Source organism: Motacilla alba, chromosome 3 (genome assembly GCF_015832195.1).
Source record: "Motacilla alba alba isolate MOTALB_02 chromosome 3, Motacilla_alba_V1.0_pri, whole genome shotgun sequence".
In the NCBI taxonomy this organism is placed as follows: Eukaryota; Metazoa; Chordata; class Aves; order Passeriformes; family Motacillidae; genus Motacilla; species Motacilla alba.
In genome coordinates this window covers 90,604,252-90,618,711 of record NC_052018.1, presented here as the reverse complement: position 1 = coordinate 90,618,711, position 14,460 = coordinate 90,604,252, and the positions used below count along the sequence as shown (strand labels likewise).

The window sequence follows — 14,460 nt, the reverse complement described above, 5'->3', positions numbered from 1 at the left end:
AGATCAGGCACATTTTTGCATGTGCAGTTTTTTTTCCCCTTTGCTTCCATGTTAGTTTTTCCCCCTGAGCAATTCATTAGAGACTATTATCTTAGCTCCTGTTAAATCTCTTTTAGAGGTTGATGTTTTAACTTACCAGCTTGAGCTCTAGACTGCTGACACGTTACGCTGCAGAAAGCAGTGAAATGATCATGGACTGAGCTGGCACTGTATTTTTTTTAAGCCACTGCATGATGAAAATAAATCATGTTGTCCCCTTGACATGATCCACTAATGAAGATACACATCCTCTTGCCCTGCCTTCTTACTGGATGTAAGTGAGAGCCCTTCCTCTGTCTTTTTTCTTCATTTCTACTGTGGAAGAAGCTTTCTAATTCTGCAGATTGGTTTGCTTAGCAATATTGCTGTTGCCTAATGCAATAAAAATCAGTTATGTAACTGCCTTTGCTAGACTTGCAGAGAGCGTTCACCAGACGGAAACATGGCCACAGTATCTTTATGCTTTCATTATGCCTCCTATATTTGCTGTTATTATGCAATATGCTCTGCTTTCAGTATATTTTTAAAAATAATTTTCCTTGACATCATGTTTAGAATATTATACACTTGTAATCTAAGCTCATGCAAAGACAGAGCGGGGAAAAGAAATAAGCTTATTTGGATTTATTGCTAAAAGGGCTGATATTATAGCACTAGTGCCTCCAAGGAACAAAGAATTGCCTACAGGTTGTCAGATAGTATTTTTAATACTCTAGTTCTGAACCAAATTCCTAAAATAACCTATGTTTGCAGATTATCGTGTGCTCTTTTGTTCTGAATAATGTCTTGCTTAGTGAACTATGTCTTATCAATCCACCAAGTACTGGGTGTCATTGTTCACCTCATTCACAATTCATCTTTTAATTAACATTATCACAGGGAAAATTCTATTTTGGTCAGCATAATTTGTCTTTGGAATTGGCAGTACAGAAATAAAAGAATTACCATCGGGATTTATTTGAAGACTATGAAGGAGATGGTGACTATAAACCTACCTCATCTGGCACTGAAAAGGAAGGGAGGGAAACCATGTAAATGATAATGGCTTTAAAAATTGTATTTGCTATGTAAAAATCACTGCTTTGGTCATTCACTATCTACTAAGCAAACAGTTTCATCAAAATTACTGTTACTGAAAATACGAACCGGAATTCTACATTTAGACACACGCTTTTTTTTTCGGTAGAAAGGGTTGCTGACTTAGGGAAGATTTAGGAGATACAAATGTCTTTTCAAAGTGATGTTTTTAGATATAGATATGTAATATCAACTTCATGCAGCAAAATGCTGATCATTTGCTTTAATAGTTAAACCTCAAGTTGCAAGTGCATCACTGTTTTAGTGAAAAGCCACGGAAGTGCCTTTAAAATATTTTTTAACTGTACCAGGTAACATTTCACAGAGAATTGAAACATTTCTGAATCCTTCTCACAAGACTCACCTTTCATAATGATTTCCAGAAAACTCCATTAAATAGCACGTTGTTTTTCTGAGTCTTCTTTATAGACATTTATCCCTGCAGTCTAGATATGCAGTAATTTTCTATTTACATTCAAATTATTACAGTGATGTCATATCGACTGCATCTAAGGTACAGTGAACACACCAGCAAACAGCTGCTTAAAAATTCCCTCCAACATCCCCTTACCTCTTGATTTCATCAATTTCTAGTTGCAAATGCAACAGGCCCTGAAGATGATCGTGTTCAAGCCACATACAGCCAGGATAACAAGAATTATTGTATGCTGAGTCCTCTGGAGCATCCTCTACTGGAGGTCCTTTCTCTTTCAAACCAGCTGGGCTTCAGCTTGGCTGCCATGGGTGAGTTCTGGTGCATCGAGAAGCAGTCCTCTAGTGGGTGTTTCATTAGTACCTTCCAAAACAGATGTAAGAAAGGAACCATCAGTCTCCCCTGTGACAATTAATATTTCCCCAATTATGCCTATTGTGCTGGTTTAGGATGGGGTAGAGTTATTTTTTTTCCCCAGTGGTTCTCTAGTATGGAGCTCTGTTTTGGATTTGTGCTGAGCACAGGGTTGATAATATGGAGATGTTTTTTGTTATTGCTGAGAGGGGCTTACACAGCTTTCTGCTTTTTGTGCTGCCCCGCTGGTAAGTTGGGGGTGCATGGGATGTTGGGAGGAGACACAGCTGGGAAAGGTGACCCCAACTGACCAAAGGGATATTCCAGACCATAGGATGTCATGCTCAGTGTATAAAATGGGGAACAGAAGGAAAACAGAGGAACTTTTTGAGTGATGGTGTTTGTCTTTCCAAATAAATGCTACATGTGATTAAGCCCTGCTTTCCTGGAGATGGCTGAACAGCTGCCTGCCCTTGGGAAGCAGTGAATTGATTCCTTGTTTTTATTTGTTTGTGAGTTCAGCTTTTACTTTACCCATTAAATTATCTTTATATCAAGCCACAAGTTTTCTACCTTTTACCTTCCCAATTATTTCCCCAATCCTACTGGTTAGGGGGTAAGCAAGCGACTACGTGGTGCTTGGTTGCTGCCTGGGGTCAAACCAGGGCACCTTTTTACATTGTGTTCTTAACGGACACAGCATTTATTAAAAATACTCATTGAAGTTAATTGATCCCAAATCAAACTATCACTTAGGTTTTGGTTACTTTTTTTTTTCTTCTTTTTATTTTTAATGCCAGAGGCAAGCAGTGCTTGAACAGATAGGTCAGGAGGTAGATGACATCTGCATGTTTCATGACCATGGTCCGTAGCATTCTATGGGCTATCTTGTGTGTTGAAAGCATGGTAAGACCCAGAAACATCTCAGCTAGAGCAGAGAAATGCCATGAAGGTTTACTATTAACCCTGCTGAAACATTAAAATTGCCTCTATTTCTCTCTTTCAGTTTCTATCTGATAATTGACTTGGTAAGACTTAGGCTTTTTGGCAGAAGATAAAGGCAGTCTCCTCAACCTTAATTATTACTCCTGAATTTGAATAGTGTCTTTGCTTATAAAGCATATGGCACAGGTTAAATATTATGGAAAATTCTTCCCAAAGCTGTAAAAATGATACTCAGAAAGTTGTCGTGTTCATATTGAAATAATGGCTTTGTAGGGTAATTTCTGTTTGGGTTGCCCACTTTGCATGGAAAATAAGATGCTTTTCACATTAGTAAATTCCAGGATTTTTCTAACATTTTCTTCATGCAGCCCAGAAAGGGAAACAATTAAGTCATACAGCTTTCCTTTACCCTGTGCTATTTTCCAAAGAAGATTCATGTTCTGTATTCCTTAGGCATGCACACTGCATGAATGAGAAATAGTGTGGGCTTGACTGATCTTCTAAGGAATATATAATTATTTTCTGCATTTTAAGAACAATTACTTAAGAAGTGGCAAAGGAGATAAAAATAAATACAGTAAAATACGTACCCTGCTTATAGGAAGGGTACATACAAAAGGAATTTATGCTTATTCTTGGGAAACTCAATATGTAAATTATTAATTGAGGGAAGAATGAGGACAAGGGAGAGAAAAAGAGATAAAAAAGGAAGAAGCAACCATGCATACTCAGTGTGAGAATGCTTACAAAGTTTTAAGGAATATAAGATGCGAAGGGGCACTCACTCTCAATGCACAGCTTTGCTGTAACTTAGCACTGTTTGGCAAAGGCAACATTTTAAGGTGCCTTCAGCTAGTACTAGAAGGCAGTTATGACTTGGTCTGGCTTTCCTACCTGTTTATTCCCCTCCTATGCATTGTCTAGATTTGGAAGTGTAAATTCTTCAGAGCAGAGATTTCCTCAGCAGGGTTTGCTAGGTTAGGGTCCTGCTGGGTGGGTCCTTATCTCATCCATGAAGGCTGTTAGGAGGTGCAAGGTAGAAAAGTACTCAGTTTGTGCACAATGCTTATGTCCATGCAGAAGTTGCCAGCAAGTGAAGGAAGGTGTGTTTTTAAACCTCAGCACGCTCAGGTGCCCCGTGGCTGCACGCATGGTCAGACACGTCTGCTTGGTTTGGGCCCAGCTGTAATTACAAAGGTGCAAGGCAAGCCCATGGGTACAGCAGTGGTACAACAGGTTTTCAGAAAGGCCTCGCAAGATGCTGAGCCTGTATGTGCTGAAAAGGAGTTATGGAGGATGATTGTTTGCTCAGTTTCATGGTGGTGACTTATTTTTTGAGAGGCAGGCTGGTCTCCCCACTTGAGTGAGCAAGCCAGGCCTCAGTTTGGGTCCCCCCTGGAAGCTGAGCAACAGAATTTATAGCTTCTGCTTTTTAGTAACACTTGTCTTAAAGCCATAGATGCCGCATTCATATAATTTACCAGTTTTTCTTTCCACCTGCATGGAATGTCGAGGCTTCCAGGAAGCCCTTGCTGCCCACTGGCATTGCTGACAAGGGCATTTCAGCTGAGGGGGGCACGCAGCTTTGCCAGCCGCACCCCGTCCCAGACATCGCTTTGCACTGGGGGAGACTGGTGAACAGCAAGCTGGTGCCGCTGCTGTTCAGCAAGCTGTCCATGAGCCAGCAGCGTCCTTGTGGCCAAGGCAGCCAACAAAATCCTGGGGTGCATTAGGAAGAGCATTGCCAGTAGGTCAGGGGAGGTGATCCTGCCCCTCTGTTCAGCTCTGGTGAAGCCTCATCTGGAGTGCTGTGTCCAGTTCTGGGCTCCTCAGTACAAAAGAGATGCGGAGCTTCTGCAGCAGGTCTAGCGGAGGGCAGTGAGGATGACTGAGGGACTGGGGGATCTCTCTTATGAGGAAAGGCTGAGGGAGCTGGGCCTCTTCAGCCTCAAGAAGAGATGGCTGAGAGGTGACCTCATCAATGTCTACCAGGGTGTGAAGGGTGGGCGTCAAGAGGATGGAGCTGGGCTCTTCTCAGTGCTGCTGAGCAATGAGACAAGAGGCAAGGGGTAGAAATTGATGCACAGAACTTCCACCTGAACTTGAGAAAGAACTTCTTTACAGTGCAGTAACTGAGCACTGGAACGGATTGCTTAGGGAGCTTGTGGAGTCTCCCTCCCTGGAGATACTCAAGAACCGTCTGAAAGAAAACCCGTGCCGAGTGCACTGGGATGATGACCCTGCTTGAGCAAGGAGGTTGGACCAGACGCGGTCCCTCCCAGCCTGACCCATCCCGCGATCCTACGATTCCGTGAGGCGAGAAGGGCAGGCGGCCCGCGGAGGCGGCCGGGGGCGGGCACCGACCGCCGGCCTGGCCCCGCAGGTTCCGCAGCACGCCGCGGGCACGGAACGCCGTGCGCCGGCCGGGCAGCGCCGCGGAAGGACTGCAGCCCCCAGAACGCGGCGCGGCGGCCGGTGACGTGCGGGAGGCGGGGCGGAAGTGTGTGTTCCCCGGGCTAGGCGGCCGCCCGGGCCCCGTTCCGGCTGTCCCGGCCTCGGCCTCGGCGGCGCGGGGCAGGGGGCAGGAGGAGGCAGAAGATGGCGGCGGACCTGGAAGCGGAGGTGCAGGCCATTGACAAGAGCCTGCTGGAGTGCTCCGCCGAGGAGATCGCCGTGGTGAGGCGGCGGGCCCGGCGCGGGGAGGGAGTGGGGGCTCGGAGGCCGCGGCGCGCACCGGCCTGAGGAGCCGTTCCCGAGGCCGGGCGAGGCCGCTCCGCGGGGCGAGCGAGCTCTCCGCGAGGGGGTGTCCCTGCCGGGGCTGGCTCCGAGGGCACCCCGGCCGGCAGCGGTGTCCCGCTGTGGCCTCAGCGCGCTGTTGTCGCCAGCGTCGCTGTTGCAGCAGCCGAAGTCCATGGCAGCGACCAGCCAGCTTTTCCTGTTGTGCCGGCTGGCGCAGGTGGCTCCCTGGAAGCCGCCTGGACGTGGCCATCCCCTGCCGGGGGCGGCCGGGCATCTCGCCCCTTCCTTAACTGCTTCCTGAAGTTACGTTCCTCCGCCTCTGCTGCCCCTTCGCCTCTCTCTGCCGGCAATCACGCCTAGACCTGAGGAGATCCCCCCTCCCTGTTAATTTCGGTGGATGTCTGACCCCAAATACGCTTTTCAGTGTTAAAGGGCCATTACAGGATTCTTCCTTCCTCCTCACTATTTAAGATGTGGTTCTGAAAAAACTTGCAGTAGTTAATCTTAGCATTATTAGAATGGGGTGTTTGTAGAGGAAATACTAGTAAAATCAGTGTAACACTTGAAGAAATCTACTTCTGTTTATATACTTTTCCTGGTCTTACAAAGAGTAGTTGAAAGAGGAATGTAGTGTCGAGGGTGAAGTCTTAGGAGGAAGTTTTGTTTCTGACATAAATGTTTGTCCATTTAGACACTTGGGCATTTGAGGAACAGGATGTATGTGTTAAATTTTTGAGACTGCTCATGTGCATAGGGGTAGGATAAAACCTTGAAGAGCTGTCTGTGTGTGTCTCAATGGGAATTACATTGGCTGCTTTCCAAATGAAAATAAAAGACTGTTATAATTCAGATTATCCTCAGATTATGCTTGTGTATCTTCAGTGCAGACAAAGGTATGATTAGATGGGCAAATGTGCACAGTTAGCTATATCCTAGCTAGTTTAGCTCCAGGATTAGTCTTGCTTCTTCTCTACAGCAAACCAAATAATTCCATCAAACATTTATAAAATAGTCCAAATTGAGCCCAAATTACCTTGTCTATGTGAATAGCAGGTTTTTTTTTTGGGTCACACTGTAGGTACACTCAAGTCAATCATGCACTCAGGGGAATTGTGTTTAGGAATTTGCTGTAGGTAGCAGTGCCATCTTAAATGTAGTCAATTCTTTCTTGTTTTTTATTTGTCATCACCTGCACAAGCTCCAATTCTGAAATCTATCATTTAAATCTAGTGTGGGTTTTTTGCTTCTTTTGCTGATAGCATTACTTTGCTGATAGCCCAGTATTAACAAAACAAATAGTATCCCAAAGCAATAGTTGCAGCACTTAAAGCTTCAGTTTGTCATGGCAACAACTTAATGATAAACTTCCAAAGAACAAAAATAATAAAAATAAGTTCTCTTTAACATGACATGAGCCTACATTGCAAGTATTTATTTTTCTGTGGAGCTAAAAACCCCATAAATTGTACCTTTTAGCTTTTGAAACAGAGAAGTTAGTTATTTTATGGTTTATTACAAATTCTACATTTTGTTTGAGAACAAAATTCTACATTTTCTTCTCCTGGTATCTCTTACTTAGATGGGAATTTAATAGAAACCCTGATGAACTATTAGGTATTTACTTATGTAAGGTGTTGTTTGATCAATACTTTGCACTTTTTTTTTTTTTCCCCAGGGCAGTTAAAGTTGTTGCAGAAGCATAAGTGTGAGGAGGGAGGATGTGAAGAGGAATACACTTCCCTTTTTAATAAAAAACCTCTCTTGGGAGAGTAGAATATTAGCTTGTCTTGTGTGTGATTTCAGGTTAGAAGAAAGACAAATACTAATTGAAATCTTCCCTAAATGCAGAATGCTTTTATGACAGAACAACAAATTCCAAAGTTTTGAGTAGTTTTTCTGGAGTTCAGTGCTCCCCAGGTAGCGTTTTAGAAAGGCAGTACAAGGTATGTATACCTATGTGTATGGACCTATTAACAGTCGTACGTGCACAGCAGACCTGTGAGTTGCCTTCTTGGCAGCTCTTAGAGTCGCATCTCTTTCCTTGTCCTAGTAGCCTGGATTTCCTTCTGATATTATTTCATCCAGGATCTGATTTTCCAAACTCTGTGCGCAGTTATGTGTACAGAACTGGCTTCACAAACAGATTTAGGTGTTTGCCACACCTAACTCTCAGACAGCTACTCCCAGGATTTTGGGATGGGAAAGCCATTCACTCGAGGAACAAGAATTTTCTCTGCTTAGGTATTTGTCTGAGCTTGTAGTGTAGCTAGTATGCACTGTGTGTTTTCTAGATAGAAATTAGAAATATACTGCTGAATACTGCTGAATAGCAATATACTGCTGAAATAGAAATATACTGCTGAATTAAAAGACTGACGTTAAAGATATTTTGCTGAAAAAATCCTGCAGTTTAATAACTAGTATATGCTATAGAAAATAATGCAAAACCAAGCTTATTAAATGGAAATCATGGAAAAGATTAAGTCACTGCCACTGTGATTGAGTTGGTTCCTGGCAGCAGTAGCAATTTGGCAAAACTGATGAAAGGAGAGGAAAGATGAATGAACTGCTGGGAAAAATTAAATTCTTGTTTAAAACTTTACTTTTTAATCTTTTTTTTTTCCTATGGTATTCTCTGAATCATGGTGGGAATGGTGAGATAATCCGTAGATTTATAGATTCTTGACTATTGCTTTTTGGCAACCTCTTCCCATGGACTTCCTTGGGAAAAAAACTGGGCTTTTACCATCAAAGCTAGATGAGTATAGAAAGATTTAGTCAAACTTAGGAAAAGAGAAGTGAAGAAAGCACCCTGATAAATTAGGGTTTTTTAAAATACCAAGTTCTACTTCAGAAAAACATATCTAATAAATGAAACTACTTCAATATATTTAAAAAAAGGTGAAAATGCAGCTAATCTGCACAGATGCTCAGCTGACTCTGAATGTCTGTATCCCGAGGAACTTACTACAACTGTGTTATCTCAAACATAAGTTTTTTAGAGTAAATTATAAATAATTCAGAGTAAATCAAGCTCTAATATTTGATCACCAAACCCATTTATTTTGGCATAATTAATTCTGCATTTTCATGTACAGTTTTATGTTGATTTTGGACTCTTTTTTTTGGAGGCTGCCAGGGGGTATCTGGTTGTCACATTTATAATGAGAAATGGCATGCTGAGGCTGTTTATGTAACACAAGATTTAATCAATGGACACTTGCAATATCTGCTTGCTCCTATTTGTTCTTTATAAAAACCTTGCAGTCTTAACGTACAGTTTAAACCTTTCTAAATTTGTTATCCACAAGGCAGAAATAAAACAAATGTTGTCCTCGAGTACTTTTTTATTCTCTGTGTATATACTGGGGAAAAAAAAACAAACTAGGAGAAGCTGTGAGTTTGTAAGTGGCTTAGGGCAGTTCAGTGGTTTGATGCCTTTTAAAAACGGCCAACATTGTTTTTCACATTTGATTGACTAGGAGAATTGTAGTGAGTTGACCTTGGCTAGGTGCCAAATACCCACCAAAGCTGCTCTCTCACTCCCCTCCCCAGCTGGAGAGGGGAGAAAATACAACAAAAGGCTTGTGGTGGAGATAAGGAGCAGGAAAGGTCACTCGCCAATTACTGCCATTGGCAAAACAGACTGGACTAGGGGAAAATTTTATTTTGTATATCACCGGTCAAATCAGAGTAGGGTAATGAGAGACAAAAGCAAATCTTAAAAACACCTTCCGCCTATCCTTCTCTTCTTCCCTGGGTCAAGTTCTCTCATGTTTTCCCTGCCTCCTCCCGTGAGCAGCACAGGTGGATGCAGAATGGGGGGTGTGGTCAGTTCCTCGTGTTGTCCCTGCATTCCTTCCTTCTCTGGGGCAGGACTCCTCACATCCTTCCTTTGCTCCAGTGTGGAGTCACTCCCATGTGGGACAGTCCTCCATGAACTTTTCCTGTGTCAGTCCTTCCCATGGGCTACAGTTCCTCATGAACTCCTCCTGCCTGGGTCTCTCACAGGGAGTGCGATCCTTTAGGAGGACTGCAGGCTGCCCAGTGTGGGTTCCCCGTGGTGTCACCAGTCCTGCCAGCAAACCTGCTCCAGCATGGGCTCCTCTCTCATGGGTTCACAGGTCCTGCCAGGAGCCTGCTCCAGACTTCCTCCTGTGGAGTGACAGCCTCTTAGCAACATCCAGCTGCTCTATCTAGCGTGGGATCCCCCATGGGCTACAGGTGGATCTCTGTTCCCTGCTGGACCTCCATGGGCTGCAGGGGGATCTCTGCTCTGGTGTCTGGAGTACCTCCTGCCCCTCCTTCTGCACTGATTTTGGGATCTGCAGAGCTGTTATTCTCCCATGTTCCTACTCACATCTCCCAGCTGCTCTTTTTATCCCCTTCAATATGCTATTCCCTGTTAAATCTGTTATCCCAGAAGTTCTGCTGCTGTCTCTGATGGGCTTAGCCTTGGCCAGCTGCAGGTCCATCTTGGAGCCATCTGGTGTTGGCTCTCTCAGACATGGAGAAAGCTTCTGGCAGCTTTAATAGAAGCTGGCCTGTAGACCACTTGCTAGCAAAACCTTGCCTCACAAACCCAGTGCAAGAATTCACGTATCAAACATCACACTTGAAATAGTAATTCAAATGAGTTACTTTGGTTGGAGGAGAAACCAAAACTCCTTCATTTTCACAGGTGATTTGTTGAAATTAAATGAGAAAGGGACTATTACCTAATGCTGTGTTTGCTTTTATTCATGTACTTTTTGTCTCTGTTCCTTGCCAACTCCAGGCTCCCGCTGATCCTCTGTGTCCCAAGCTGGCAGCATCTGTCTGCACTCCAGAGAAATGTGACCAACATAGTCTAGGCCGTATCCTAAAAATCACTGCCAACATTTTACTGGTCATTCATCCTGGAGGAAAATTTTAGTGAATTTTTCTCTTAAATCTTCTGTATGTCAAAAGGATAAAATGTGTGAGCAAGGAAACAAATTCTTCCTTTCCTAACATCTGTCTTTTGTGATCATTTAGATTTAACACTTAAAAGGAAGCATGGCTTTCTAGTTTTGCAATGACATTTTAGATATTTTGTGTAGAAATAAAATAATCTAAATGGCTAGAACTATGTTTGGTGTGTTTATTAATGAAGAATTTGTGTTCTCATTTCTTCTAATATAAAAGAAATGGCTGCAAGCAAATGACCTTCAAAAAGAAGTATACCAGCATCTCGCCTATTATGTACCAAAAATTTACTGCAGGGGTCCCAACCCTGCCCCTCAGAGAGAAGACATGCTGGCACAACACGTTTTGCTGGGACCAATGGAATGGTATCTTTGTGGTGAAGATCCTGCATTTGGTTTTCCAAAGCTTGAGCAAGCAAACAAACCTTCCCATCTGTGTGGCCGCGTCTTTAAAGTGGGAGAGCCTACGTATTCTTGCAGGTAGTTCAACTTAACATTGTGAAGTATTTATGACTTGTGAAGTCATGGAACATTTTGCAATAAGAATATACTGTCCTAATGAAAAGTTAATAACCAAAAAATATTTTTAAAGTAACCTTGCAGTCTTTCATGGCAAGTGGGATCGGGGAAAATTAACACTACAGATATATAAATGAAAAAATATTAATTAGTAAAATGTAGAGTGTTTTCTGTACAAAAGAAGTGCAAGATTAAGAAAGAATTTGGGGTGACCTTTCAGGGTAATTTAAGGGCATTAATCAGAAGTAAATGGGCAAGTGTATGTTTGTGTATTTTGGGTGTTTAATATCAGCTGTTAGTGTTGATTTTGTCTTTTAGACTTCTTTCCATGACCTGCTAAACCAATCTATCAGATGCTTAAAACAAGCCTATCAGCTTGTAGCTCCTGCCCTACCTCTGTCTCTAGATCTCTCTAAAAATATTTTTACTTGAAAGAGAACAGGAACTTCCTAACCAATTACAAGGATTTTAAAGAATCTTCAGTTTTAAGCCATTGTATTGCTAGCTGTAGGTTCATTTTCGGCTTCTATTTTCTGAGCTTTTTGTAGTTTAAGGTTTGTTTGTGTCACAAATTCCTGTCATTTTGTGTGGTTTCTATCACTCACTAGGACACTTGAACACTTGGTGAGGTGACATGGGGACAGAATGTCTCTCTAATTTCAAGGGTTTATTTGTCTGGGTTTCCATCCCCTTCGTTTACAAGGAGAGAATGATAGTGGAAGAATTTTTCTTTCTAGTGCTCTCCTCTTCTAGAAACATAATACCTTACTGGCCTTTGGGTTTGGAAATACTTTTGAGACCTCTTTGTAATGAGAGATAAGATTAAACTGGTGGGTACTTCAGATACATACCGAGTTGTTGGTCTTGAAAAAGCAAGCGTGTTTAGAAGAAAATTTACAGAATTCCCAACATTTTCATTGCTCCATATGAACAGTATTTGATCATTAACGTACTGAGGATAGAGTCCCTCCCTTTTTTTTTGTTGATCAGGAAGCATTTGATTCCTGCTGTGTGCTAATTTTCTTTTAACTTTTGGCTGGTTACGAAGAATAATGAGAGTTTAAGTTAAGCTTTTGTGGGATACAGCAAAGAATTATTTTCCGAGTCCACATTAAAAAGCAGTGGATTTTCTGTGCAGTTGTACAGCTTTCAGGTCTGCTTCTGCTTTAGGTATAGGCACAGTTACTTGTCTGAGAAATTACTTGACAAGTGGTACTGAATTTGTAAGTATACTGCCACAAGTTTAGAGCTCTGAGGAATCATTCTATATTGCAGAACTGATTTATCAAATCCTACACGCATGTTGTTGCATTAAGTGGTAGTTTATTTGGCTTTTTTTAATCTAAAAAAATGCCATGGACATAAACTATTCTAAAAGAGAAGAGTATTGTGTAGTTTTGCTTTGACATTTTCACCTTTAGTGGCTCCTCTGGAGAAAACACATATGTATAGTAAGTCATGGTTGCCATCATTTATTTTGGTTAAATGAAATTAAGAGAATTTTTGATAATGAAATTTCATGTGATCTCTAGTGTTTACTTTTAAACAAAATAAGTTATTTATCTGAATTCTGGTTTTAATAACCATCATCATAAGACAGGCATTCTCTTGCTATTTATTTTTACATTGCAAAACCCACCTGCCTTAATCTTGAGGTGCCTTGAAGTCAGTTGCATTACATGAGTTCATGCATTTTCAGTGTTTTTCAGGGAGACAGTTAAATATAATGCTTAATTGTCTCATTTGGTTTAACCCATTTTACTAGAAATATTCCTTCTGTCTAATACAGGAGTGTTTGCAGACAAGACCTTATTATGGTCTGTGGTCTCCTGGTTGAGAAAATTATATTCTTGCAGGTCATCAGTGAGCTTGTAGGGCTGAACTTGGAAGCAGAGGTTTGATTTAGTCTGTTGCGTGTGATCTCTCTTCCCAGTGTTCAGTGAAAAATGTCTTCTCTGATTGCTGGAGGTCATTAATGCTGGTAGTCTGTACTTGAGAGAACTTACTTGGGTTTATTCTGGGTTATGTAATTCATCTGTTTACTTTCCTGTATACTTGTCTCACCTCTTGAAGGCAATGTCTGTATTACCCAAACTAGATGTACTACCCACACAAGATTTTAAAGGCTCTTATGTTGTGAGAACAGATTTTTTTTCTATTTAATTTGTTTACCCTCTTTAAAGCCATCCCTTTCCTCTTTCAGAATAATATATACATTAGTTAGAAGGTTGATATATTGGTGATACTTCAAAATTATCTCTTGTAAAATGCGTTAAGGCAAAAGCAAGTGTTTAATGCTTTTTTATTTTCTTTCTGTTGTTGTTGTTCTCAGAGACTGCGCAGTTGACCCAACTTGTGTGTTGTGTATGGAATGCTTTCTTGGAAGCATTCACAGAGAGCACCGATACAGGGTTAGTGATCCTGTGCGATAATGACATAACTATTTGTGATTTTGTGTGTGTGTGAAACAGTTTCAAGTTTAAGAATGTATACAGAATTTCCAAATGCTGAATGAACACAAAGTTCTGAATGTCTGCGGTAATCCTATGTGAACGTGAGTGTTTTGATCTGAGTGTGACTTCTGGAAGTTAACACTTTAAAATATTGAGCAATTAAATTTTATGTGCAACAGTTAAGTTTAGAAATGTATGTTATTTTTAACACATGCCCTTCAGTGAATTTTACAGGTTTAGACTTGGGTTTTGAATTGTTCTGACTTTTGTGTTTGACTGTTTTTAAAAGCTATTGAAAAACCTTTATCAAGAAGCCACTTCTATGTAAAGCTTAAACATAAAGTTAAAATAGAAAACAAAAACTGTAAATGCTGTTTATTTTAGTAATATACTGTTATTAGTAGTACAGATTAGTTTAAAAAACCCTGCAAACAAAGCCAAGAAGACGTTGGTGTGTTTTTAAATAAGAAGTTAAGTGAAAACTACCAGTGCAGCCTTTCTGTAAATCTGTTTTTTACAATACTGCACTGCTGCTAATGTAAATCTGTTCACTGCATGGTTACATTGAGTGCTAGGATTCAGGAAAAAACTCCAAGCACAACAACTGCTATCAAGAAACCCTGCCAAATTTGCTGATATCAGCTTACTTCTTGTACATAGGTTTTTACTTTTTGAGCCTATTGAATTAACAAGTCATGGTAACATCCCAAAGTGTAAGCAAATGTTCTTTCAAATGTCCTTCTAGTTTTGTTGATACTGTAAGATGTGCCTGTATGTATAGAGTATATCAAGTATGCCAAAAATAGGGGAAAGAATTCTTCTGTGCATCAGTTAATAGGTGTGATTCAAAAAAGAAGTAGTATTACACTTATTAACTTGAGGTAGTCTTTAAAATAAATTTTATTAAAACAGTGTAAATATCCCATTAAAATTTTGCAATTTTTTTTTCTGTGCT

General features: G+C 41.2%; 1 protein-coding gene across 3 annotated transcripts in view; it reads left to right on the top strand.

Moving 5' to 3' along the window:
• The first annotated feature begins 5,163 nt into the window (after nucleotides 1-5,163).
• UBR2 (ubiquitin protein ligase E3 component n-recognin 2) overlaps nucleotides 5,164-14,460 on the top strand; it is a 55,609-nt gene continuing 46,312 nt past the window's right edge. For 2 of the 3 annotated variants that reach the window (XM_038130942.1, XM_038130941.1), the window contains exons 1-3: nucleotides 5,164-5,524; nucleotides 10,754-11,013; nucleotides 13,385-13,463. In XM_038130942.1, the coding sequence (XP_037986870.1) occupies nucleotides 5,447-5,524; nucleotides 10,754-11,013; nucleotides 13,385-13,463 (417 nt within the window). In that variant the 5' untranslated portion in view covers nucleotides 5,164-5,446. The remainder of the gene's footprint in view (nucleotides 5,525-10,753; nucleotides 11,014-13,384; nucleotides 13,464-14,460) is intronic. The other variant, XM_038130939.1, reaches the window with a different exon arrangement.